The sequence below is a fragment of the Embiotoca jacksoni genome, unplaced genomic scaffold (assembly GCF_022577435.1).
Source record: "Embiotoca jacksoni isolate LCO1_2020_lvr unplaced genomic scaffold, fEmbJac1.0.p SCAF_66, whole genome shotgun sequence".
Lineage (NCBI taxonomy): Eukaryota > Metazoa > Chordata > Actinopteri > Embiotocidae > Embiotoca > Embiotoca jacksoni.
In genome coordinates, this window is record NW_027185421.1 from 816,866 (window position 1) to 843,458 (window position 26,593).

Below are 26,593 nucleotides of genomic sequence, written 5' to 3' on the forward strand. Positions count from 1 at the left end.
CGTAAAACCACTTCATGCATAGCTTTGAAGATCTGCGAAATAATGGGATTAAAATCAAAGGGTCGCTGTGCGTACTTGTGTAAAATGGCCTTTTAGAGGCCTGCGCATGGGAACCTGACACCAGCTCTCCTCCCAAACACCAGTCATTACAACGTATCGACTCTAACAGGTAATGAAGTGTGAATTGAGCACCCTGCTTGATTTTCCCATGAGAGAGAGTTGGGTGAGGAAATCCCACGTTCACATCTAAAGCGCTGAAATTCGCATCCAACACCGATTAAAACCAAAATCAGGTTGAGCTGTCGTCTTTAATCAGATAATCTAACAAGATTTATCTTTTAATATACATTTTCCAGCAACTTAAAAAGCAGCACATTTTTACCGTATGAATTTTTAAGGACAACAACAGCACGCGTAAAATCCATCCTTTTACGCACGTCTCTTCAAATTAGTGGGTTAAGTTCCATTTTTATAACGAAAAGACAAAGTATTTTTGGACTTTTGTCATAACATGCCGTGATTATTTTGAATGCCACACATGCGTGGTGCGTGGGAACTCGAGAGTCACCTCTCCTCCAAGCACACTTTCAGAATGATGTATCAGTTTTAACAGGTAATAAAGTGAGGATCCAGCTTCCTGCTCCACATCTCCACGACGAGAACGAGCTGCGGGACAGTCTCCCACTGTCACACCTATCCAGCAGTTGGTGTGCCAGACGGCAGATGTGCATCGACCAGACTTCACTTATCTATTAGCACTCGGTTTGGGAAGCCTGGGACCATTTGCTTCACCCACCTCCAAACATTTTAACAGTTTATCTTCAACAACGATATGTAACTTTTGCTGTGGTGGGAGAAGTTCTCTAATCCTTTAAGTAACAGCACAGACAAAAAAAAAAAAAAAAAAAGTAGAAATCCTCGATTACAAGTAAAAGTCCTGTATTCAAAAGTCTACTCGAGAAAAAGCATATATTAATAATAATGTATTCGTAATGTACCTTATGTAGTTGATCAGGAGTTGTTTTTTTTCTTCTGCTTTCGGTAGTTTTGTCCAGTGGTTCCCAACCTGAGGATCAGGTCCCTTCAAAGGGTCACCAGATAAATCTGAGTCCTGACATGATTAAACAGAATAGAAGAAAAAGTTTTGAGACCCAAACGTGTTTTTATTTCTCGTTTTCAAATATAATTAAGTGAAATTTTGGTTAATTTGACATGTTTGGGCTCTAATTAGTATTTTACATGAAACCATTTGAAAAATTTTGAGACGAAAAGTCTCTTTGGTGGTCTGCTGTTAAAAACTGACAAAGCTCAAAAAGTTAAGAACCACAAGTTTAAAATGTAAATTTTACTGCAAAGTGACGATTTTTGTGTCAGTTAAAAAAAGTACAATATTTCCTCTGAATTGTGCAAAGTACAACAAATACATACAAACTTAAACATAACTTAAAAGTTACGAAGTAAATCAACTATGTCCATCTCTGATGTGATGATTAGATAGATTATAATTTTTCCGTTTCGGTGCAACAGATAAGCAGATAAGAATTTCCATCTCATGTTTTTTCTGTGTTTTCACTGTGGGACGTCCCGTTGATATCCGGAATTATAAACCCCACGTAACGCTTTGATCTCTACAGCCACCCGCAGCAGCTTCTGCAGCACACGAGCTCTTCACGCCTCATTTACACGTGCACAGCTGAAAAAAAAAAATGCGTCACAAGGAACTTTAGACGGTCGACTTCAGGGAAGAGGTTTTACTGAGTAGTTCCATCAACAATGACAGAAAAGGTCACCGGCTTGTAAATAAGATCCTCCACCATAACATTGGCACGCGCTCAGGCGTTCATTTAGAAAGACAGAGCTGAACAAAAATGTGAAAAATATTTCACAGGTAGGAAAAAAAAATACACAACCATTAGTTCAGAAATCATTATCTTCATTTGAGGATTGAAGACACAAGTCTGTGTTTTTAGTCAGGAGAATATCAGCCACAAATTAGGTGACAGTATCCCGAAGGAGGCATAACACATTTTGTTGTGAAAAGTGTCCTGAAACTTTCCTACCATGAGCTCGTGAAGTAAAATGACGAGGCCATCCTGGTGCGTGATTTGCATTTGAGTGACCAGCGTGCGTAAAATGTGTGCGTGGGAACCTGAAAGCCGGCAGTCCTCCACACAGACACACACTTCTTTTTAATGATGTAGTGGTTCTAACAGATCATAAACGTGCAAATGGGGGCTTCTATCCAGGTTTCCCACGAGAAAGAGCCAGAACAGTGTCTCCCACGGGATCCAACAGCTCTCAATGAATTAGAAATAAAGAGGATTAGGAATAATTAAATATTCAAAATATATCCTCAGTTTAATATGAAAGTATATTTTACTGAATGAGACAGAACAATCAGCAGTGGGTGGATTTTTTTTTTTTTTCCATTTAATTTCAGCTCAATCAAGTAAATGAATTCTAAATCAGAAACAGCTTTATTGGCCAGGTTTGTTTACACATTAAAGAATTTCACTCGTAACTTGCTCTTAATGTGCAAACAAAGAAACAGACATAAATAGACACATATAAAGCTACAGCAAGTCAATTTGTACCACTACAGGATCAAATATGTCCCCAAAATACAATTGAACAAGAAGCCAATGTTTTCATTATTTTCCAAAATGAGCTTTTGGACAATTTTCTTTGTGTTTACATACATTTCTAACCGTTTTAATAAAACATTAAATGTGTTTTTATGTCGTTTTTCTAATAACTTTTGCTTCTTCAGGGGGTAAAACCTGTTAATAAGACCAGTCTGACAGGTGAAGGACAAATGTCCACCTGAGTGTGTGACGGAACTTCAAAGGACTGCGGGAGGTGTCGAGACACGTTTTTGCTTCCTTTGAAGTGACACCAGACACGCGTGGAAGACAAAACGGCCTCCGGTCAGCCGGGGGTGGTGGGTGGTGTTGTGTATGTGTGTGTGTGTGTGTGTGTGTGGGGGGGGGGGGGGGGGGGGGGGGGGGTTGGAGGTGAGCGTCAATTACAATGAAAACAAACGCAGGACATGCGCCATTCAGCTTCACCCTGTCATGTGAGCTGACATGTTGGTTTGACGTTGGAGCTTTCAGGAAGTTAGACGAGAGGCTCTTATTTTGAAAAAACAGTGGAACCTATTTCTGTGGTAAGTTTGAAAGTCTTCAGTCACATAAAGTTATAGAGGCAATAATATATGAGAAATTATGAAGAAGAAGAATAGTTGAGCATTTACAGAAATAAAACTATTAGAATTAGAAAAAGTAAATGCAAGGCAACAACGTAATGTAAAATAGTTTTTTATTTAGTTTTCTCAGACAGCTCTGGACTTGATTATATATATACATTAATATAATTTTATCATTTATTATTGGTTTGATTTAAAGCCTTTCAGTTTCACCGTGTGACAAAGATCATCTTTTTTTTTCTTTTGCCTTTGAAGTGGGAACAGCTACTGATGTGTTGTAGCTCCTGGTCAGAGTTCACACCTGCAGGACGTCTCTGCAGGAGGCCGAGCTTCACACCGCAGACTCACACTAAAAAGATCTGTCAAGAGTCTCTGCACACAAAAGGTTGCATCCAACTTCAAAAGAATCACGTGACAAGTTTTCTTATATTTTAAGAAATGGTTTTATTTTTCATATATATATAAAAACTGGGAATACTGCTCACCATAGGGAGACATCCAGAATAAATTAGTGTGCAAATTAGACAAGGTGAAAATTCAGAGAGAATACATGTTGTAGACGGAGCCACAGATGTCACTCATGCCAGCGGACTTCAGGGCCCACAGGTGAGTGTGAGGGGGAGGAGGGGGCGGGGCAGCGTGGGGCTCCCCGAGCCTCAAACCCCTGGAACACCTGGAAACGTGACGGACAGAAACTCAATCATGATCCGGTTCAGTATAACACTCGTGAATCATGATGGAAGCAGTTTTTTTTTTTTTTTTTTTTTTTTCAGCGGCACATGCAGGAGGATTAAATATCTGGAGCTCAGTGGTACTCACCTCCTTCACGGGTTCTTCAGCCCAGCAGCAAAGATCCAGCTCAGGTCTAGGAGAGTCCCTGTGCCTGTCAGCTGCCCCGACTGACTGAGCTCATTAAATAAGAGTAGAGTCAACCCTACCACACATACAGCACATGTACAAATAACATTTTTTTTTTTTACATTATTTACAGTCTCGGAGGTTACGAGTTCTCATAAGACTACAAAACAAAATATTCCTTGAGGAACGATACATAAACGGCGCCGGTGAATATAAAATAAAAAATAAAGTAGTTCTGAAGTCACTGCCTGACGGATCAGGGCCATGGTCTCCACAAAGTCTGGCTGACCGGGAAGCTCTGCGGAGAGTTCCGTTTGGTCGCTCCGCTCTCCGCCCCGATGTCAAGCCGACTTTGTTTCTGAGGCTGCTGGGGAACTCTGGGGAAGCTTTGCTGGACTGGAAGTGGGGAGAGATGAGCAAACCTGTTCACCCCGCAGGCCTGCGGGTGCAGTTTGTGCTTGGACCGCTGCCTCAGCATCCGGAGGAAGGAGGCCTTCGTGTGCGGCGGGGAGGCGGGGGGCCGCCGGACGCCCGGAGGGTCGGGGTCTGCGTGGGCGAGGCGAGCCACGAAGGACGCGTCCAGCGCCGAGCGCAGCCACAGGCCTTTCCCCTCAGGGCCCAGGAAGCAAGCGGCTCTCTGCAGGCAGGAGGAGAAGCCGTCCCGGAAGGAGTGTTTCTGGCCTCTACCTCCGGCTCTTGTCCCATCTTTGGCGGTGTTCTGGAGGAAGAGGACGGTGTGCTCCAGAATCTCAGCTTTCTCCACTCTGCGCTGAGTCTGAGTCCCAGCCTGTAGGAAAGCAGCAATATGAGTTCTGTCACAGCTTCCACAGTCTGATAACTGTTAGCGGTCTGAATGGATGACAGTATCGTCATATATTTGGTAATTTGGAGATGGGTTATGTTGCATTAAAGATAATAACACGCATTTCCAGAATATCTGAGAAGACAATTGAAAGGTTTTTGTTGTTGTTTTTGTTTTTTTACCTGGTGTTGCTCCTGCAGCATCATTGTCCTAAGACGCTCCAGACTGCGGTTCATTCGCTCCCTGCGACGTTTCTCTACCTGAGATTTTATCAACTAGAAGCAAAATAACCCCCCAAAAAACAGAAGAAATATTTCACTATTTGATTTAATTTAAATGTTTAAAAAAAAAAATTGGCTAAAGAAAACGTTTTTACTTCCCAATGAAATCTCAGTATTATTGTCAAAATAGCAGCCACTATTTATGTATATATATAAAATCAGATGAATGAGGATTTACTTTACCTTTTTGTCATGAGTCGCATCCTCCGCTTCCTGCAACAGCTTCATAGCTGAAGTTCCAAAGCTGTCTGTCCAAATGTGGAGATCGCGTCCTTCCCAGTCTGAGTCCAAGCCTGTAGGAAAGTAGCAATATGAGTTCTGTCAAAGCTTCCAGTCTGATAACCGCAAATGATGAGGGGAAGAGGCTGTTTTCTCTGCTTGTCTCTTATACTTCCCTCTGCCAGTCCCCCCAGACTCCTCCTCTGACTGTACGGAGATTTTACAACCGGAATCCACCACCTCCCCCGCAGCCACCCGTCCCCCCCACTGACCCCTCCTCTCCTCGGTCTCACCACATTTTCTAAACTCAATAATGTTGAAAAATTAAACTGAATTAAAATAATTGAAGTAGCCTTTTTTTTTTCGATCTGACCATCTACTAACACATCAGCTTGACACAAGAAAGAGAGATGTTACACATTACGCGGAAACACGTGCGTAAAAAGTCGTGCGTAAAAAGTCGTGCGTAAAAAGTCGTGCGTAAAATCACTGGAAAATACAGGATTTAAATCGTCACTTTACACTGTAGATTATTCAATCTCAGATCTATGTAATTTTGCAGTGGTGGTTAGTTGTGAAAGCTGCTACATGCAGAAGAAGAAGATGTGAATGATTTTCTGAACCATCTTTTACCCGTACACCCCTGAGATTTTCTGGAAAAGGAAAATTACTTTTGGCACGATAAAAACAACACATAAGGTATTAAAACACCTTCAGAGTCAATCAGTTTGAACAAACATGAAACATTCAATCGATCCATTCACGTTTGTAATCTGTAACATTTTATATTTCAATAGAAACCACAGTTTTCCACGATATTCTTGGGTCACTGGAGAGATTTGAATTTGAAGCTGCGCCTCTGACAACAAATGGACCATTTGTGGACCATTTGTTGTGCGAGTCTGACTGATTTGGCACTTCTTTCCTTTTTGTTTTAGTTTGAATACCCCCAAAACCTTGTTTCATCTTCTCTTCACAATGGCGCCAAACTGAGAAATTCTATTCCGATTCATTACCATTATTGTAAGTTGTTTGTTGGACTCTTTTGTTTGTTCTTTTAGCTCAAAGCGTCTGTTGCTTTTGTACCCGCGAGCCTTTCTTTACCACCAGCTGTGCGCTCGCTTACGGCGAGTGCCGGGAAGCTTCTTCACCGTCGACACCTCTGCATTTGGTCGTCAGCGCGGACGCTGAAGGTGCGACTGTGGTCAACATTTTTTTGCATTCACACCTCCGTGTAGACCGCGTGTGCCATTTGGGTCGGTCTCGTGCTGACACCCCGTTTAGCGCCGCAGTTGTGAAAAAGAAGAAGAAGAAAGCCTTTGATGTTGCCCGACCACCGTGGGAACAGGAGAGCAGCTCTGACAAAAGCGCACTTGACAACTTCTTTTATATTCAACACGTGAAGCCTCAGATGTGCTTTACTGATGTGGATTAACTAACTACATTAGACGTTATGTTTATAATCCTGTAACTCCACACGTCACGTGTTACTCAGTTTGACCTTTTAGTTCATTGAAATAAGTAGTCTGATCATTTTACAGCATAAAACTGGGTATTCATGTTTCCTGCTCCACTAACTACATAGAAAAAAAAACAACAACTCTTTACAGCTAAGACATAAAAATACAAATATTTAAGTCCCTCAAGAGAAGTTGCATGTTTGATATTCATATTTATATTTTACAATTATTTATAGATATTCTTTGATGATATTTATGGGTAGAAAAAATAAACTAATATCCTGTGATTAATAACAGCACGTTTTGGCAATAACATCCAACTAGTCCTTCACTTAAGTAAAAGTAATTGATACTAACTCTTAAGTAATAGTACACTGTAAAAATACTCCATTACAAATTAAAATTTGAGGCGTGAGGCAACAAATGAAAATAAAACAAAATATATTAAAAGTGAATAAATGTAGGAATACGCACACTAACAAAAACAATGTTATTCATCAGGGTGAGATTAAGTAGTTTGGAAGAACTTCCTGGTTGATATCGTACTCATTTCTTTTTTAAACTACAGCTCATTAACTGTAATTCTTCCCCCGGATGTTAAACCTGCACTATTTAAACTTCTGGTTAGATGACTAACTTTATTTCCTTTATTACCTGAGCGTTACAAAGACAATAAAGTTGACTTGAATCTGTCATATAAAGTTTAGTTGAAGGTAGTTTCAGTGAAAACTGGTCACAAGAAATGTGGATTTATCCAAAAGTAATCAGGTTGATATTTCTAAGCAGAAAGCACCATAAATTAAATCACATTCAGCACCACTGTATTGGAAAAGCAGAAAATTAAGTCCATATAAGGGCAACAAACCCCAAAACATCCATTAGAGGCAAGAAAACATCGATTTAAAAAAATAGTTTTTCAGTCTTTATGTTCTTATGAAAAGCATTTTGAACTCTCTCGCTATTGAAACGTGAACCAAAGACTCGCCTTTCTTTGTATTTTGAGTAAATCGACCCTTTTATACTGCCACCTGTAGAGCGGGTCCAGCATGACGTCACCACCCGACATACATCCAGCCAATCAGCAAGCTGCTTGTGAATACAGAATCTTTATTGTAAAAGAGGTAGAGAGAATACAGGTGTTTCACTGTACAGGAGAAAACAAACAAACAAACAAAAAACAGCACTGTTGATACTCATTCAAACCGTTAATAGGACTCGCACACGCCTCATTCAGTTTTTACAGGGACAAACAAGCCCAGTAGAAAAACAAACAAACAAACAAAAGAGAAACAAACACACAGTCTTTGGATTTTTCTCTATTGCCCTCTCACTCAACTTTAAATGCATTCTCTCTTTCTGAGCTGTTAAAAAGAAAAAATAGTTGAAGCACTAATAACAAAAGCAATAATATTAATATTAATAATGATATAATGTGCTAAAAACAATGATAACGCAGTCCCAGCCCTCCCAAACCACAAAAACATCTCAGTAACATGTCAGAAGTAGTGGAAAACAAACCCCCTAATAAAACCACACCTGCATGCACACACACACACACACACACACACACACTCGCTCGACTATCTGTGCACTCAGCTAATCATACGAACATAATAATAACCGACGCTGAGCAGTAAGAAAAAAAAAAAAGTCCTTTAAAATAACCAAACCAACCAAAACATTATACAAAACAACAACAACAACTGCAGCCGAGTGGGGAGTGTGATGTCATTCTTTTCTGTCTTCGTCCGTCCTCAATCTTTCTGTCGTTGCTGTGTGTCCAGTGGGCGGGGCCATCAGTCGGAGTTGTCGGAGTGGTCGCTGTGGGGCGAGGCGCCCGGCGAGTTTCGACCCACCCAGTTCCCGTTCGCCTGAGAAAACAACAAGGAAAAGAAATATAAATAAACAAAAAGAAACGTGTCACTTCCTGTACGTGTTGCACTTATTTAGTCTCATTTAACAACACATCACCTGTAATTTAGTATTTTAATAACAAATAGCTATTTAATCTCCATGATTCAATACCCAAAAATAATGATCACATTTCAAAATAGAAATTTTTAATTTTTATTTTGGACAGACCGGGTTGTAAGGACAGCAGGACCCACATCACCATGGTAACCTCCGTGAACGCGCAAGTGTGTGTGTGTGTGTGAAGCGTTGCCACAACAAACCGTAACAGTAACACACACCCGGGACGTGAACATAAAGTGACAACGGAAACTCTCTCACCTTCAGTTGTGTAAACATCCAGATGTTTAGATAAATTATAGGCGTCTCCTTTTCATTCAAAATGCCGAGACGGCGTTTGTTTAACGAGTATTGGACGCAAATTTGCTTGTAAAAATCACAAAAGTAATTTTACGGGTACAGATGTGCGAGTAGATTCACACACACACACACACACACACACACACACACACACACACACACACACACACACACCTAAAGCATCTATGACACCTTTGGTACATTTTCAGGATGGAGGTGAGCAGGACAGATGAGGGTCCCACCGCCAAACACTTCCTCCATCACTCCCCTCCGGTCAGATTCTCCCACTCCCGACTTTAAGCATCACAATAGCGTGTGTGAGCGGTGTGTGAGGTACCTGCACTCCCATCTGGTAGGCGGACTGCTCGCCGTTCACAGGTGGAACCCCGAGGAAGAGGTCAGCTGACCCGGACAGAGAGAAGGACCCCGACCCTGAAGGAGGACAGAAACTTCATCAGTCACATGCAGCATTTTTATATCAACATTAAATGATTTATTTTTTTTTAATTTTTTTTTTGGGGGGGGAGGGGGGAGGGTTTGTTGGGATGCTTCACACGTCTGCGCTGCATCTCCAACATCCATTTACATCAATCAAGTAATTAAAATGGACGTTTTTATTTTCCCTCTGACATTTTATGGAGGATTACTGAACGTGTATGCAGCTCATCGGGATGAGTCACGGCCTGCCGGGTGGAGAGGACGATCTCTTTCACAGCCCGGAGGCAGGTGGTTGTGTATTACTGGCGCGGCTCTCCGTCAGTACCTGTGGAGTTGGGAGTGTGCGGGGAGTCGTCGCCCGGTCGGGGCCCCAAGGCGGTCTTCATGGCGTAGAGGTTCGCCTCCTCCTGGAACTTGCCGATGTTTTTCTTGTAGCGGATTCTCTTGTTGCCGAACCAGTTGGAGACCTGGCAGTAAAAAAAAAAAGACAAGACAAGACAAGACAAGAATTAAGCTCATTTTAAAGAGAGGAGAGGTGTATCGTTCAAAAAAAGGCTTCCTCGATGATGCTTTTGACACTGATTTTTATAAAAAACAATTTTAAAATAAAAAGGATTTCTTTAACGAATGAGACATTAGAAACTCTTCCATCAGTCTAGGTCCCGCCCATTTATTAATAATAATAAACTTTATTTGTGTAGCTCAAAGTGTTTTACAGTTCCACATAAAAACTGATATAAAGGAACATTTAAAAAAAATGTAGAAAAGAAATGAGATGCATAAGAACTGATAAAATGCAAAACAATTAAACAAATGGAGCGAAAATATCTAATAAAGTCTGTGACTGAATCCAACACGACTGTAAGAGATCATTTGTTTGTTTTATTCTCAGTTGACATATTTTTTTACCTCCAAACTGGATTTTGTAGTGTAGTGTGAAAAATCTGATTTCAAAACGGCGGATTACCTGAGAGACGGTGATTCCACACGTTTTGGCGAGTTCCTCTTTGGCTTCTTCGCTGGGATACGGGTTGGACAGGTGGGAGTAGAAATACTCATTCAGGCCCTCGGTGGCTTGTTTGCTGAAGTTGCGCCTCTTACGCCTGATGAGACACAAACAGGTGATGAGTATTGGGGAAAAAATTTGATTTTATTTTGTTGCAGTTTTTTGTCACAGTTACTATTTGATCAGAGTATTTATATACACGCAGGTCTAAATGTCATGCTACATTTTATTTTTTTTAAATATAGAAATGTGTAAAAAAAAAATGACATTAAGAGCTCTGAAATATATATTAAAAAAAAGTTTGTAGTTTACATAGTGGCCCATAGGAATTATTTTCACACTCGATTTATGACTGAAACATGAAAAGCACTTGTAAAATTAGGAAATTAATTATTGTATGACCAAACAGACACAGTGAAGGAGGGAGTATTTAAAACCTGGAGAGTAAAAAAAAAGAAGTAATAATCGCTCACCTGGCGTCGAGGAAGCGGGACCGCAGGATCATGACGGCCTCGCAGGTGCTCTGCTTCAGCTGCGTCTGGATGGAGCTGAACTTGCGGTGGATGATGGCCACCATGCGCTCGATCTCCCGCGGAGTGACGGGCCGCGTGCGCGACTGCTCCCGCAGCAGGTTCATCACGTGGGTGGTGAACTCGGTGCACGCCTGGGGAGAGCGGGCACAAAAGGGCAGACATTGAAGGACCCGATTCTGAACCCGGGAGGATCTGTAATTGTGAATGAATATGCAAATTAGGCAAGCAGATTTATTTTGTATATGTTTACACCCCCCCCTCCCCCCTCCCTCTATGAATGCTTTCTGATTTTTGTTTTCACATTAAAAAAAAAAAAAGGTGGGAAAAAGTTGCAATACAACAAAGCATTTGTTTACATCATCTAAATGGGCCATATTAACAAGTGTGTGTGTGTAGACTTTTCGTAACCATGGTAACGGGTCACTTTATCAACCAGTGAATGGTTTTAGTTTAAATAAATGTTTATCGTGCAAGTGGATTTCTGAATGTAATCTTGCTCACTTCTTATCTTATTTATATCTGACAGAAACCCCCCCCCCATCCCCCCCCAACCCCTCCCCCCAAAAGAAAAATGTGTGGTGAACTCTAGACCCAACATGCCAATGGATTAGGCTCCTGGCGGGCAGCTTTAGTACAGGCAAGCGTGTACAGGCAAAGTCAGCACTCGACTCCTGTTGCGACACGGTACCTGCTCATACTTCTCCAGCTCAGTGTGGTAGATACTGCGAATCTGGCTCAACTTGCTTTTGTAGTCGGAGTGCTCGAGCGAGCTGTCGGGCGACATCCCTCCCGAGCTGGTGGCGGCAGACACGGCGGCGGCGGCCCCGCCACCTTTCTCCGGCCCCGCTACGCCCTCCGCCAACAGCATGTTGTCCAGTCGCACCAGCTGAGGATCCTGAGACTCCTCCTCCTGGGCGTTCCTCATTGAGAGGCCTGTCAATCACACAAATGTCTGTTTTGTTTTTGTTTTTTTTGGGTGGATGTAATCTAAAACTGAAGCCTGTAAAATGATGAATTAAAAGTTTCACGTGTTCAAATTTGCCCCCCAGTCGGCCAATAAAAGCAGCGACGAACCGTGTTGTGTGACTTAAAAGTTGAAAACTATGTTTAAAATCAAAATGAAAAATAAATTCCCCAGCAGCTCCACTCAATAAGCTCTTTTCTACCGTTACACAAATTAATGCAAGGAGATAAATAATCAGGGTTCACACATTCCTACAAATTCATTTCCAAAATATTTGACCCCATTTTCACACCTTTATTTATGTAAGTGTAAAAGGAGGACCTGTGATTGGCTGTTTCATGGTGGTCGGTTTAAGGGACCAGCCAATCACAACAGCAGCTTACTGCGCCGAAGTTTTTTTTTAAAATGATCAATGAAGGAATATATTTCTCCAAATGGTTTTGTATTTTTAGGAACAACATTTTAAACCATATCCAGCAACCGTGCCAACTTTTACAAAACATTAAGTTTATTCTAAAACCAAGAAAAAAAACAAAAAAATAATTCTAATTTCATAAACTTTTCTTGGGATTTCACGAAACTCTGAATTATGTTTCGTCTTCAATCAACCGATCTGCGCTTCGTGCCTATTTTATTTAGAGCGCTTTCTGTATTTCATTCATCTATTTATTTGATTATCGATAAGATTTTTGAGCTGCTGGACATTTTAATTCCCCTCCTGGGGTGAATAAAGCACGTTTCTATCGATCCGTCTATCGAATCTTAAAACACGCCTCCCCTCCCGTAAGTTACACACCAACTGCTGGTCTGCCATCCCATAATATCTTCCACTAAACTAAAAGCATTTTTACATCGCAGCTGTCTGAAGTCTATTGAGAGTTACTGACAACCTGCACGTGTGCTTGTTTGTGATTTGTATTGGCTCGTGATGACACCATGTCAACACTGTAATGACCCCCCCCCCCATCCCCCCTCACGGACCACATTAAAACATGAGAACAACATGAAAACAACATGAGAACAACATGAGAACATTAAAACATGAGAACAACATGAAAACATGAGAACAACATGAAAACAACATGAGAACATTAAAACATGAGAACAACATTAAAACATGAGAACAACATGAAAACATGAGAACAACATGAAAACAACATTAAAACATGAAAACAACATGAAAACATGAGAACAACATGAAAACAACATTAAAACATGAAAACAACATTAAAACATGAGAACAACATGAAAACAACATTAAAACATGAGAACAACATGAAAACATGAGAACAACATGAAAACAACATTAAAACATGAAAACAACATGAAAACAACATTAAAACATGAAAACATTAAAACATGAAAACAACATGAAAACATGAGAACAACATGAAAACAACATTAAAACATGAAAACATTAAAACATGAAAACAACATGAAAACATGAGAACAACATGAAAACAACATTAAAACATGAAAACAACATGAGAACAACAAGAGAACATGAGAACAACAAGAGAACAACATGAGAACATGAAAACATGAGAACAACATGAAAACAAGAGAACATCATGAGAACATTAAATCAACATGAAAACAACATGAGAACATGAAAACAAGAGAACATGAGAACAAGAGAACATGAAAACAACATGAGAACATGAAAACATCATGAGAACATGAAAACAACATGAGAACATGAAAACAAGAGAACATGAGAACAACATGAGAACATGAAAACAACAAGAGAACAACATGAGAACATTAAAACATCATGAGAACAACATGAGAACAAGAGAACATGAGAACAACATGAGAACATGAAAACATCATGAGAACAACATGAGAACATGAGAACAACATTAAAACAACATGAAAACATGAGAACAACATGAAAACAACATGAAAACAACATTAAAACATGAAAACATTAAAACATGAAAACAACATGAAAACATGAGAACAACATGAAAACAACATTAAAACATGAAAACATTAAAACATGAAAACAACATGAAAACATGAGAACAACATGAAAACAACATTAAAACATGAAAACAACATGAGAACAACAAGAGAACATGAGAACAACAAGAGAACAACATGAGAACATGAAAACATGAGAACAACATGAAAACAAGAGAACATCATGAGAACATTAAATCAACATGAAAACAACATGAGAACATGAAAACAAGAGAACATGAGAACAAGAGAACATGAAAACAACATGAGAACATGAAAACATCATGAGAACATGAAAACAACATGAGAACATGAAAACAAGAGAACATGAGAACAACATGAGAACATGAAAACAAGAGAACATGAGAACATGAAAACAACATGAGAACATGAAAACATCATGAGAACATGAAAACAACATGAGAACATGAAAACAAGAGAACATGAGAACAACATGAGAACATGAAAACAACAAGAGAACAACATGAGAACATTAAAACATCATGAGAACAACATGAGAACATGAAAACAACAAGAGAACAACATGAGAACATTAAAACATCATGAGAACAACATGAGAACATGAGAACAACATGAGAACATGAAAACATCATGAGAACATGAGAACAAGAGAACAACATGAGAACATTAAAACAACATGAGAACAACATGAGAACAAGAGAACAACATGAGAACATGAAAACATCATGAGAACAACATGAGAACATGAGAACAAGAGAACAAGCCCTGAACGCACCAGTTTTCTCTTTGATCTCGCACAGCACGCTGAACAACGCGGGCTTCATCCGGTGACAGTTGAGCGCATGTTTCCTGCGGAGGGAAGAACAGCAGCGCGGCTTGAATGTGGTTGGAGCAGCTGAACTGTGACAGGATGCAAATGAACCAAAACAAAAACCAAAACAATTCAGTGGCGAAACCGAACTACCTTCGAGGCTAGGCTAATGCAGCTAGCTTCCGGGGCTAGCTCTGCGATATATTTATAAAAAAAAAAAAAAAAAAAAAATTGGGACAACTTGCTCGTCTTGCCGGTAATTTATTGTCGTAATTTAATTTGCTCACGAGTATAATTAAATGTTGACCGTGCGCGGGGGGAGACGTGGTTGAAACCGCTTCATGAGCTGGCTGCTGCAGCATTAGCTCGGCTAGCGGAGCTAACGATGCTAACGTGTCAAACAATCTGCTGCTGGAAGAAATGCGTTTGTGACCGACAGCTAAAAGCAGTAAAAAGCGACCGTAACAAACATATTTAAACATTTATAAACAGTTATAAACATTTAACTTTGAACCTAAACGGGTTAAAAAAACAAAACAAAACAAAAAAAACGGTTTCGCCAGCTAGCGTGCTAATCGGTTAGCTACCGGCTAACTAATCTAAACAATGGACCGAAGTTCAGGAAACTTTAACAGCGAGAAGTCGATAAAAATAAAGTCAATCAATCAATAAAAAGACGCAGCGGCGCCGAAAACCTCCGAAAACGAACTGAAGCTGTGACTAACTTCGCCTGCGCCTCGTCCAGACTCTGGTCCGTGATGGTCATGATCTGCTGCAGGATGTCTCCGATGTCTCGGCGGGCTTCGTGTCCGTTCTCGGTGCCCTCGAGGCCGGACTCCGCCGCGTCGGACCGGCGCCGCGAGGGCTGGTGGACCGAGTTGAGCGCGTGCATCCCGGGGTGGCCGCTCGCGCCGAGTCCCCGGCCGCTGGACGGCCCGCTGCCCGTCAGAGGAGGAGGAGGAGGAGGAGGAAGAGGAGGCTGCTGCTGCTGCTGCTGCTGCTGCAACATCTTTCAGCGACGCTCAGTGACGACGGCGGGTAATATCCGAGGCGTCGCGCGCACCCGGGGGGGGAGGGGGGGAGGGGGAGAGAGAGAGAGAGAGGCGGGAAAGGGGAGGGGGGGGGGGGGGGGTTCAACCGTTCATAACTGTAGCCGCGAGGTTCGAAGTACCACGCGCAGAAAGCAGAAGTGGGCGTGTTCGGAAAGAAATAAGATCAAACTTCACGTCAATAAATAAATATCTGATTTATTTTCTTCCAACTGAAGCGGCGACAAACATCAGCAGAGACGTTCAAATGTAAAAAAAATAAATTAAAAAATTAAAAAATAAAAATAACTTTCTAATTTCTCGCTTTGACTCGTCTCGTGTCGACTTCTCGTTTTCGCGACGAGTCAACAGGATGTGCGCTGAAACCACAGACGAGCCGGTTTCAACACGTCGGCTCTTCATCAAGCGAGGAGCCGTTTAAAAAAAACAACCAAACAAAAACAAACAGCAACTAAAGTTTTAACGTCTTTAACTCAGATTATATATTTTAAAAAAACAACGTGATGATTACGTTTCGTTTTACCGGCACCGTGACCGCGGATTAACCGCGCAGGTGCGCGACTTCTGCCTCCGACGGCCACGTTTCATCGCGGGCCGACTCGTCGGATGCGGGCCGGTGAACGGGGGGTGGGCTGCGGGTAAGAGGAACAGGAAGAGAGGAGGCGAGAGGGAAAGGTACAGGCGGACGGCTCGTCACGTCGGCATGTGAAACTCTCCACGGCAGACGGCTTTTTTTTTTTTCTTCCGTCCTTTATAAACACATTAAGAACAGTTGACGAGCTAAAAAAAAAACTAAAAAACTAAAAAAAAAAAACTAAACTGCCGCGCTCGTTTTACGGGCACGACAAGAGATGGATGTTTTGAGGATATACGAGTCCGAAAGATAAACAAAGAAACACGGTAAGGAGGAAGTTACTGGATTTACATGTTTTACGGTGTATTTGTCGACAAGAATTACAGTAAAACTTTGACAGAAATCGTCAAAGAAGTCGTCGCACATCTTTGTTGTCCTCCAGTTTACAGTCGGATTTTCTGCGTAAACATCTGTAGTCAAACATGTCACAACCTGCATAACTGGGCGGTCATAGTTTCTGTCCAAGTTAAAAAAAACCAGCTTCTCCGTACAGAAGTGGGTTTTTTTAAAATTATAAACACGTTTAATATGAATAACTTCAGTTTAGAAGTTATTAAGATAAAAAACAACCCGGTGGACCTGAGATCTCTGACCTTTAACCCCTCTGTGTGTCCTCAGTCAGAAAGATTTAATGGACCTCAGCTCAGAGATTAACGTGGAGATGGCCGAAGAGGAGCTGCTGGAGCTCCTCATCATCACCGAGGACGCAGACTTAACAACCGAGGGCCTCCACGCAAAGGAAGAGGAGCACGTAAATATGTCCTTTGAGGAGAAACAGCAGAGGGACACGGAGGACGCGAGAGGGAAGGACGCGGGTGATGGACAGGACGGACATAAAGGGACGGTTATTAAAGGAAAACCTGAGAATCCCAGCAGCATGGAGGGGGGAAACGGCACACAAAACGACCCTCAAGTGGACCTAAAGAGGTTGAATTCCTCCGATGGGGGACCGGACCGAGAAGAGGATCCAAAAAAGGTCAGTCGACTTCACGTTAGCAGAAAAAAAGAACAGTGGAAAAACAGCAGGGAGCATTTTTTATTACCACAGAGGATGTAGGAGTACGTAGGAGTACGTAGGAGTACGTAGGAGTACGTAGGAGTACGTAGGAGTCGCGTGAGCTACTCTTCTTTCTTTTTTTTTTTGCTGTGCCAACAAACCAGTCTGTGTCACTCGCTCACTTAAAAATAACCCTTTGCGCTCTCCCCCTTCATCGTTCCCAGGCTCACCGGTTAACCCCGGACTTCCCGGACGCGCTGTACGAGCTGCTCTGCAGCCTGCAGGAGGGCCGGCGGCTCAACGACCAGCGCTGCTCCTTCCGGCTGGAGACGGGCATCGGCCGGAGGAGGTGCCACTCGGAGCCCAACACCAACAAGCCGGCCAACAGAGGTGCTTTTAAATAACAGTTGTCCCCCCCCCCCTTCCCCCCCCTTCTCTTTCCTCCGCCTCCCCCCCCATGCTGAGTCACGAAACTCACCCATCCTCCATGACTCAGGAACATTTTGATGTTTCCATGTCTTCTCCTCCTCCGACCGCACGTTAACCAAAGCTCTCTCGTGTTTTGTTCCTCCCCAGTCGTCTTCTCCTCCATGACCTCGCTGCAGAAGGAGGAGTTCTTCGAGCTGGTGGCCACCACACAGGCCCGCCGGCTGGACGACCAGAGGGCGCAGCTCGAGAGGTGTCCGCCGCCCAAAGCCAAAGGCAGAACTTTCCGCGGCAGCATCAAGCAGCTCTCCTTCGCCAGGAAGCCGTCTCCGTCTCTGTCTCCGTCTCCGTCTCCGGCTCCGGCTCCGGCGCCCAAACAGGATCTGTACGATATGATTCTCACCACGCAAGTAAGCAAAAACCCCTTTGAACGTTAAGATCCTTTTTGTTGTTGTGTCTACTTCAGTGACCCCCCCCCCCCCCCCCACAGGCCCAGGGCCGACTGGAGGACCAGCGCAGCCGGGCTCCCGGTCCCATGGACGACGAGGACTTCTTCTCGCTGCTCCTCAGGGTTCAGGGCGGCCGCATGGAGGAGCAGAGGACTGAACTACCGGGCATGCTGCAAACCTGAGACCACAATTTTGTTGTTGTTGTTGTTGCTTTTTGTCGTCCCCGACGATGCTTCGTTGCAGAGAGCCGTCGTCCCTCCTGATAGTGTTGCTCAAAAGATTGTAGCAAAAAAAAAAAAAAAAAAAAAAGAGAAGTTTGAGCAACAGCTTTTTAATGCAACTGATGAGAAGTTTACTTCTGGTGAAGACCTTTTTCTCCTTTCCCAGTTCATGAGATCAGTACTTATGCTTTCTTGTTAGAAAATAAATCTTCCATTTTGAAGAATGTTTGCGTGGTTGCTGTGTGGAGGAGTCGGTCTGCTGTTCTCTGTTCTCCTTATTTGTACAGTAGAGGTGATTGAAAGCAGGCAGCCGTGCCGGTGAGGAGATTCTAGCTCCGAAGAACTCGACCGTATTACCAATAAATCTCCTCCAAAATAAACCAAATGTGCGTTTGGGCCACTTGCGTTTATCAGTTTGTGCAACAACACATACTTCTTCTGTTCTTCTGTCTGCAGCCGCAGAAGTTTCAACAGCAACACCAGCCAGGATGTGTAAAAAAAAACCCTGTTATGTCATTTACATGCTCGTTCACCTTCCTGAAAACTCATCTTTCTAAAACCACATGAATCGAAAACCTTGACGAAGCAACAGATGAGCTCTTGGTGTCCCGTTTTGAGGACAAATGAGGCAAAGATAAACGTTGTTCATTTTTTACAGAATAAATGGACTGAAAGCCGGCGTTATCTCAAACTTCCTGAATTTCGGTGTACATGGGACTTTTTTTCACATCACTCACAAAGGTACACAGTAAGCACTCATTCACCAGCATTATGTACACATGGAGGATTTGAATAATACAAACTATTAATAGAAGGTTTTTTTCCTTAGAACTAGTGGCTAAATAACGAGTTTATTTTTTTGTGAATCTAGTTAAAAAAAACAACTTAATATGTTTGTTTATAATGAATAAGTTGACTCAAACGTTACGTAAACACGGCAGTAACTATAAAGTTAAACGTTATAATGATATTTGCTGCTCATTACAACTCACGATCCAAATAACCCACGTGTCTACCAGGTTAAATATGATTTTTTTTAAAAATGCTGCAATAATCATGGAAACTTCTCCCCTGTGCGTCGAGTGAACTGGGCTCAGAGGAGAGCTTTGTGAGGAAGTCCTCGGTCTGCGTGAGGGAGGTTAGAGGTGACTGGAGGATCGTTGTCACTTCCTCAAACAGGAGAGTGATGTGTGGCAGCAACACTGACCAACAAACTCGGCTGGAGGGCGCGTGGGGGCGTGGAGGACGTGACAAAAATTAAACCACACTTCTCATGTTTGCAATAGTTGTGAAAGAGTCAAACAGAAAGAAACAACAGATTCAAGTTCCACTTTAACATGGAAAGTGTCCAATACGTGTTTACCTCAGGGTTCGGCCAACATACCGGATCAGTGTGTTCCCCTCGGGCAGATTACAGCCCACTTGTCTTATGAATGTCAATATATATATATATATTCAATTATTATTCATATTTATTTTTTTAGGAGAGTTTTCTTTTTGTTTTTTTTCTCAAACAGGAGTTCAGTGATGAAAGAAGTACTCAGATCCTTTATCGAAGTTGCGTTTCCAAGAAGGTAACTTATTTTAAGTAGTTCATGAAATAAGTCATTTCTACATTTATCTGAGGTCTCCTAACTTCACTTTTACAGTCAGGACTTTATATTATTTACATGTTTATTTTAAATCTACGTAGCAACGCAACCCCACCTGCACGTGACGTCATCGACTACTGCACTGAAAACCCAGGACTTTTAGAGAAGGATAAGACGGAAGCAGGAAGTTTTTCTGAGTATTCAAACAGAACTTAACGGTATCCCTTAAACCCTAAAAACTACTTCACACTTGTTTTATTGTATTTAAAATGGTTTATTCGTCGTTTTAATTTGTAATTATTATTATTTTTGTTGATCTTAGATAACAGTTGCAGCTGCAGGCTGTCTTTTCGCGCGTCGTATTACGTCACTGTCCCATCCGGGTGTTTTCTTGCAGAAACCAAAATAAGGATGTAGGTTAAGGCGACATTTCGGTGCAGCAATAGTTCCTATAAAGGACAGAATAAAAATCTACTGAGGACGTAGATGAGGACCAACGCGCTCAGTTAGAGGTACGTACACGAGATTAAAATGAAACTCGTGACTTTTCCATTGTTGGCTCGCTCCAACAGTTTAAGTCCTAACAAACCCAACAGCGTCGTTTCTATCGTGGAGTCCAGTTTTAGCTGAAGTTTCAACAGTTCGGTTTGTTTTCTGATGTTTTGAAGTGTTCTTTCTGTTTTTATTGACATCTTTGTCACCGAAAAGTTTAGTTTCATTCATTGTTTTGAGATGTCACGTGATGCTGCTCCGGAAACCTGCTGTTTAAAACGGAAAACAAATGACACACGTCATTGTAGTAATGATGCACGTTTTCCTTTTACACTTTTTGATTCACTAATTCAAGTTTTAATAAAAGCCTTTCCCTTGATTTATTTTAGATGCTTCTGTTCTTTTCCCTGCTGATCCTCTGGGTGCCACAAGGGGGCGACACATCACCAATCAGCTGCTACAACGACCAGGGAGATGCTGTTGATTGGTAATTCATTCATAAAATATCCTGCACAATGCAAGCTTTTTTTTTTTTTTTACAAATATCATTTTTGGGTTTGTTTTTAACTTTATATAGAAAGTCCTGGAAAACAGAAGCAGTTTAATAACCTCAACCGTTAGCAGTTCTTACATTAAACATTGTCACCGACGTCTTCCTCTGTGTCTTTCTGTGAGTTAGGTTTTATATGTACAAGCTGCCCAAAGAACACGGCAAAAAATCCTCCAAAGCGGGCGAGATGTATTTACTGCTGGACAAAGGGAGCAAAGGATGGACGGCTGGGAATGGGACGGTGAACGACACCACGGGAGCTCTGGGCAGGACGGTCGGACGGCTGTACTCTCAAGGAAAGGTGGGCATCCGTCAGGTGTCTTTAAAAGTGGAAATAAACTCTTTAAGATTTAGCTTGTCTGAGAGATTTCCATCTTTTTTTTTCAAAGTGAAAGTCAGCTGTCTAGATGTGATTGTTGTACAGTTTTCAGTTCCTTATTATTCATATACAGTTCCTTATTATTCATATTTTTGGATCGTGTAAAATAACCCATTCAGACATCAGCTGAATCTAAATTTCTTTCTGCCTGCTTCTGCTTTTTCTACACAGTCATAAGACTAAATACCTAACAAGCAAATTTTTTTTTCAAATGACACTTCTCTGCTGTGAATAAGAAACTCCGAACGAGACGTGAAAATCTGTCCGTCAGAAACCTAATGTTCAATTTGAAATGAAGTGTGAATGCTGCTGCTTTTTTTTTTTTTGGTTTCTTTTGTACCATTAATGAATAAAGAAAAAAAACAACCTTCGTCCTTGTAGCAGAGCGCTGAGGTCGCCTACATCCTTTACAACGACCAGAAGCCAGCGGACGAGTTTGGTGACAGATTGGGTGATGACAGTGGAAACAGTGGGGGGCACACGAAAGGTGAGAAGTCCGGCCGTCCTGCAGCAACGACGGCCTGCAAAACATTATGGCTTCATATGCAAGAATCTGCAACTAGGAGCCAGTGCATCGTGTGCATATGTCACAATACGGAGTCAAATTAACGCTTCCTTTTTCAGGATTTAGGAGGTTTTCAGGATGAGGGAGCGATGCAGGGAACTAACTGAAGAACTGAGCAGCAGAAAGAACAAAAATGTGACGACAAAATAAAACAACTGCAAAAAAAATAGAAGTGTTGAACTGCAAAAGAGTCTAAAGAAAGAAAAAAAACATTTAGTCAGAGATGTGGTAGATTGAAAACAGCTCAATATGTGTTTAAAGGAAAAACAATTTACTGCAAGAAATAATCCAGAAGTTTTGTGAAATGAGAGAAATAAGAAACAAAGTCAGTGATCTGATGTAAAAAAAAATCAACGTATTTCTGATTGTGTTGAGTTTATGGAAAAAAGTAATGAACAGTAGTAAATCAAATGTGGACAAACATACATGTGTCACCAGAATGAATTGAGAAGATGGTGTAAAATCTGTCTGATATCAAACTGTCGATGTTTTGTCTTTTATCACAAATTGTTTGTTTAATTATTTACACACTGACTCTTGTTTCAGTTATTACATAGAAGAGTTTTTGTCCATTTAAGCAGATTAACAGCCATTTAAATGTCTTTTGATGTGCAGAAGTTCTTCAGTTTTGATCTGAACCTCCACACGAACCATCCGGATAGAAAAACCTAAATGTTTTACGGTAACTATCTTAACATTTCTGCTCCTCAGGTGTCGTGCTGCTGGATAAAAAACAGGGCTTCTGGTTGGTCCACAGCACGCCTCACTTCCCCCCCGTGCGACAGGCCGGACAGTTTTCTTACCCCGACAGCGGCGTGAACAACGGGCAGAACTTCATCTGCGTTACGTTCCCGCTCGAGCGCTTCCAGACCATCGGTAAGACCGGAGACGCTTCTCAGAAAATAAACATTCAGTTAACGAGGACGTTTAAATGGAGGATGGTGTAAGACTGCAGTTAGAGTGTGAGAGCTGGGAGGAGAGGGACCAGACGGTTAACGAAGATTCATATTGTGTTTTGTCTTTTATTATATTATTTTATTATTATATTTTGTTGTTTATTTTTTAACTTCCTATTTATATTCTTGGAAAATTTGGTCATTTAAAAAAAATTCCAGCTGTTTCAGCCTCTTTTTTTTTTTTTTTTACCAACGTCTATAACATCATAAATAAGAAGCAGTTATGTTGATTTTGCATTTCCAGTATTTTTTTGCCTTTAAAAAAAATTTCATTGAAGCCAATCATTTGTATACAGCATGTTTATAAAACCTGAAGTGACAGAGTTGTTTTTTAAAGGTTATTTCAAATACTTTTCCATTCTGACTAAAATACCATCATTTTTAATGAAAGAATAAATATTAGTATTTTTTTTTTTGCTCAGAATGTTTTCAAGTCTTTTTAAGCTTATTAAACCTCCAGTTGTGTGTCAGTGTTAGGTGTTTATTGTTTTCATTATTTGTTCGAGGGGCTGTTTAATTTTTGTCTCGTCGTCTGCGCGTACTTAATAATCCAGTCAGGTATCGACACAACAACAACAATCCTTCACCAAGTTAATCAGGTGTCATCACCGTGTCACCCCGCTGCCTCGGCAGTTCCCTGGCAGACCCAGCGGTTGGCATGGCACCGTTGCCATGGCAGTGCCTGGGGTGATGCAATGAGACGGAGGCATGTAACCATAGAGATACCGGCCGCTCGCACTGCGGCAGGAAATTCGCTTCGTCAGATCCATCGTGTCTCCGGCCGAGGTGTCGAGTGTGCGACGGTGTCCGGATCGACGGCGATGAGCGTTTTGACGGCGGCCCGGTTACGTCTCATTTTAGAACAAATGTGCATATATTTGCATATTAATGAGGGAAAACTGATAAAACTACAAATCCCATTACGTGAAAATCAGAACGTCGTCAGAAATATTTATTTAGCCTACTTCCTGTTTTGAGTTTATAGAGTTAAACAATAAAGAAATTAATCAAAATGTCAGAAAATTAATTGTCAGCAATTTTAATGGTTGACATAAAGTGTAATACACCCGTCGGTCCACTAGAGGACTCAGTGTCAAGTTTTAGTCGTCAAAAAACACGTGGTTAGCTTCAGGAAAATATCAGTTTGAGTTCAAATACATTATTTCGCGTAAGTAATAGTGTTGAGTTACGTAACGTCCATCACGCTAGCTAAAAAACATCTCGTTAAGAAGTAGATTACTTACGTTACTTAAAAGAAATCGACGTGACTTTCTTGAATCCTGGTTTCCTGCTGAGCTGAGCGTTCCTGGCGGGAACGTCATCATGTTTTTAAAGTATTTGCTCACGAACTGAAGTATTTGAGAAATCGACAGCGGAAAAGATGTAAAGAACAAGAAGAAGGAAATTGTGACCTGCAGGAGATGCTGATTAACAAAAAGGTCCAAAAAAAAAAGGGAGAGAAGAAATGACTTTAAAGATAAATATGTAGAATTTTCTCATTGTAAAGTCCTTAAACTGTGTTTCTAGTTAAATGATCGGTTAGTGTTCTTCACACACCTGAACTCACCGAGAGATTCACAGCAGCAGCGTGAACATCCAATTTGTTTATTTTCCGCCTCAGGAGAGCAGCTGCAGATCAACCAGCCCAGCGTGTACGACTGCGACGTCCCGGACTCCCTGGCGTCGCTGGTGCCAGCGCTGGCCGCCGTCTGTAAGAGGAAACATCTGTCCGGTGAAATCTCTCCGCACGTCAAAGCCGCGTCCAACCGCAGCGTGACTCTGACCTCCAAGGACGGCACCGACTTCATCAGCTTCGCCAAAGGAGCCTCTTTCAACAACGGTACGACAACAGTTCTGTTCTCGGCTTGACCTCTGACCTCAAACCACGTCCTCACACCGTCCTTTTTGCTTCCATCAGACCTGTACCACTCGTGGGTGGCCCCGACCCTCCGGTCAGACCTCCTGGTCCAGTTCTGGATCCGCTCCAGAGGCGTGCTCCCCTCCGACTGCTCGCTGGGCTGGAAGGTGCTGGACGTCACGCTGATCAACCCGGGCCAGACGTTCACCTTCAAGACCAGCCAGGACCACTCCAAGTGGGCGGTCAGCCCCGCGGCGGCCGGAGGAGGAGGAGGAGGAGGAGGAGGAGGAGGAGGGTGGGTGTGTGTCGGGGACATCAACCGGAACGAGGCGGAGATGAAGCGGGGTGGAGGAACGGTGTGTCTGCGGGACGCGGCGGTGTGGAAGGCGTACCGGACGGCAGCGCTGCAGTGTGAGGCGTGTGGAGGAGGAACCGGCAACTGTTGACGCCCTGCAGAGGTCACGGGGGTCAACTGGACCGGAGAGCCGGGCCATAATGGGGTGAAATAATATCAGGCTGATGTTTTTTTTTTTTATCTGAAATGTTTGGTACGGCATTCGTTTATACAGTATTTCTTTTAACGTCTGGTGAGCTACATTTGACATTTTCCATGTTTAGCACTTAAAAAAACATGGCTGGGGTTAGAAAACTAAAAAAAACAACTCAAGAAAAATATTGTCACCTCCTGGATTCGAACCCCTGACCTACCGAACGGCAGTCTCTGATTTCTGATACTACTGAAAAATTGTACTACAGATTTTACTTTTACACGTGTGTACGTTTCACGCTTGCAACACGTGAAACTGTCACGCCTAGAGAAGCCAAAGCGTGTCTATTTCACGCTCTGCAGCGATACCGGGTTTTAAAATGACGGAAAAACTGATTTTTTTTTTTTGCAGTTGCAGTCGTGCAGTTCGGTGTTTTATCAGGAAATTCATTCAACACGTTAAATGTTACATTTTGTTGAATAAAACTGAATCGAAGCAGAAACTTTTGGATCTTGTTGAACCACAAGAAGCTGAAAATGTATTTTTTGCAGTCATCCCGGGTCGCCTCTTTAAAACTTAGAGCACACAGAGGAGAGCTGGAGGAGGACGAGCGGTCACCGGGCGCTTTGTGTGAAATATGGTGTTCATTTTTGAAAAGAAATACACAAAAAAACTCAAATATGCCACTTTAACAAGAAAAGTGTTGGTAGGAGTGAGTTCACGACGACCGGCTTCTGACGAGTGCTGCTTCACTGACGATGACTTTTTCTGGTGAAGTCAAACTGAGCTGGTTTTGTTCTCAGGGAGAGCGTCGAGCTTTCTCGGGTTGAAAATGTACGAAGATGTGTTTATTTTTAAATCAAATTTATATACATTTATATGAAAAAAGCATTTAGCGCATGCAAATTGTACTGATGAACTGCAGACACTGGCTAGATTAAGGTGTGATTTAATAAATTCGATTTGTTTTTTATTAAATGGGTTTTTAATGTGATTTTCTCGCATATTTGTATTTTTTTTCATTTAAATCTTTAAATTTCTCACTACAAACAGACCTTCACTTTGCTTGACGATAAAGATGCTGGCTGTCATAAATCTGAATAAAAAGAATAAAACAGGTGTATTTGTTTTGTCTCCAGTCA

The 26,593-nt window shown here is 41.9% G+C and overlaps 4 protein-coding genes across 7 annotated transcripts; 2 read left to right on the plus strand and 2 right to left on the minus strand.

Moving 5' to 3' along the window:
• Nucleotides 1–4,319: 4,319 nt before the first annotated feature.
• Nucleotides 4,320–5,374, minus strand: LOC138214030 (transcription factor HES-2-like). Its single transcript, XM_069175394.1, has 3 exons — nt 5,330–5,374; nt 5,048–5,140; nt 4,320–4,838 (listed from the first exon to the last, which is right to left on the minus strand). Exons 1-3 carry the CDS (start codon nt 5,372–5,374, stop codon nt 4,320–4,322), a joined length of 657 nt encoding a protein of 218 aa, XP_069031495.1.
• A 2,538-nt stretch (nt 5,375–7,912) lies between these two features.
• Nucleotides 7,913–15,840, minus strand: pbx2 (pre-B-cell leukemia homeobox 2). Its single transcript, XM_069175360.1, has 8 exons — nt 15,521–15,840; nt 14,760–14,833; nt 11,762–12,006; nt 11,014–11,204; nt 10,502–10,637; nt 9,860–10,001; nt 9,434–9,528; nt 7,913–8,696 (listed from the first exon to the last, which is right to left on the minus strand). Exons 1-8 carry the CDS (start codon nt 15,802–15,804, stop codon nt 8,622–8,624), a joined length of 1,242 nt encoding a protein of 413 aa, XP_069031461.1. The 5' UTR covers nt 15,805–15,840; the 3' UTR covers nt 7,913–8,621.
• A 131-nt stretch (nt 15,841–15,971) lies between these two features.
• On the plus strand, nt 15,972–19,250 carry LOC138213954 (G-protein-signaling modulator 1). Of its 2 annotated transcripts, none has more exons than XM_069175295.1 (5): nt 15,972–16,744; nt 17,101–17,454; nt 17,700–17,865; nt 18,052–18,311; nt 18,392–19,250. In XM_069175295.1, the coding sequence occupies exons 2-5, from the start codon at nt 17,110–17,112 to the stop codon at nt 18,530–18,532; spliced, it is 912 nt and encodes a 303-aa protein (XP_069031396.1). In that variant the 5' UTR covers nt 15,972–16,744; nt 17,101–17,109; the 3' UTR covers nt 18,533–19,250. The 2 variants fall into 2 exon arrangements, with proteins under 2 accessions (XP_069031396.1, XP_069031395.1); XM_069175294.1 differs by having other exon boundaries at nt 15,976–16,744; nt 17,097–17,454.
• On the plus strand, nt 19,229–26,570 carry dnase2 (deoxyribonuclease II, lysosomal). 3 transcript variants are annotated; one of them, XM_069175291.1, is made up of 8 exons: nt 19,229–19,312; nt 20,089–20,145; nt 21,045–21,142; nt 21,335–21,506; nt 21,966–22,071; nt 22,861–23,025; nt 24,727–24,945; nt 25,024–26,570. In XM_069175291.1, the coding sequence occupies exons 1-8, from the start codon at nt 19,283–19,285 to the stop codon at nt 25,407–25,409; spliced, it is 1,233 nt and encodes a 410-aa protein (XP_069031392.1). In that variant the 5' UTR covers nt 19,229–19,282; the 3' UTR covers nt 25,410–26,570. The 3 variants fall into 3 exon arrangements, with proteins under 3 accessions (XP_069031392.1, XP_069031393.1, XP_069031394.1); XM_069175292.1 differs by having other exon boundaries at nt 21,969–22,071; XM_069175293.1 differs by lacking the exons at nt 19,229–19,312; nt 20,089–20,145 and adding exons at nt 20,361–20,381; nt 20,561–20,675.
• Nucleotides 26,571–26,593: the final 23 nt, after the last annotated feature.

Bases quoted from the DNA above. Each gene is read 5' to 3' on its own strand.
- dnase2 (XM_069175291.1), top strand. From the start codon at position 19,283: ATGGGACTTTTTTTCACATCACTCACAAAG. The intron at 19,313-20,088 runs GTACACAGTAAG...TTTCTCAAACAG, and splicing joins TTTTCACATCACTCACAAAG to GAGTTCAGTGATGAAAGAAG. The intron at 24,946-25,023 runs GTACGACAACAG...TGCTTCCATCAG, and splicing joins AGGAGCCTCTTTCAACAACG to ACCTGTACCACTCGTGGGTG.
- LOC138214030 (XM_069175394.1), bottom strand. From the start codon at position 5,374: ATGAAGCTGTTGCAGGAAGCGGAGGATGCGACTCATGACAAAAAG. The intron at 5,141-5,329 runs GTAAAGTAAATC...TTTTGCTTCTAG, and splicing joins ATGCGACTCATGACAAAAAG to TTGATAAAATCTCAGGTAGA. The intron at 4,839-5,047 runs GTAAAAAAACAA...GCTGGGACTCAG, and splicing joins TGCTGCAGGAGCAACACCAG to ACTCAGCGCAGAGTGGAGAA.
- pbx2 (XM_069175360.1), bottom strand. From the start codon at position 15,804: ATGTTGCAGCAGCAGCAGCAGCAGCAGCAGCCTCCTCTTCCTCCTCCT. The intron at 11,205-11,761 runs GTACCGTGTCGC...CGCTCTCCCCAG, and splicing joins AGCTGGAGAAGTATGAGCAG to GCGTGCACCGAGTTCACCAC. The intron at 10,638-11,013 runs GTGAGCGATTAT...GTGTCTCATCAG, and splicing joins TCCCGCTTCCTCGACGCCAG to GCGTAAGAGGCGCAACTTCA.
- LOC138213954 (XM_069175295.1), top strand. From the start codon at position 17,110: ATGGACCTCAGCTCAGAGATTAACGTGGAGATGGCCGAAGAGGAGCTG. The intron at 17,866-18,051 runs GTGCTTTTAAAT...GTTCCTCCCCAG, and splicing joins CAACAAGCCGGCCAACAGAG to TCGTCTTCTCCTCCATGACC. The intron at 18,312-18,391 runs GTAAGCAAAAAC...CCCCCCCCACAG, and splicing joins ATATGATTCTCACCACGCAA to GCCCAGGGCCGACTGGAGGA.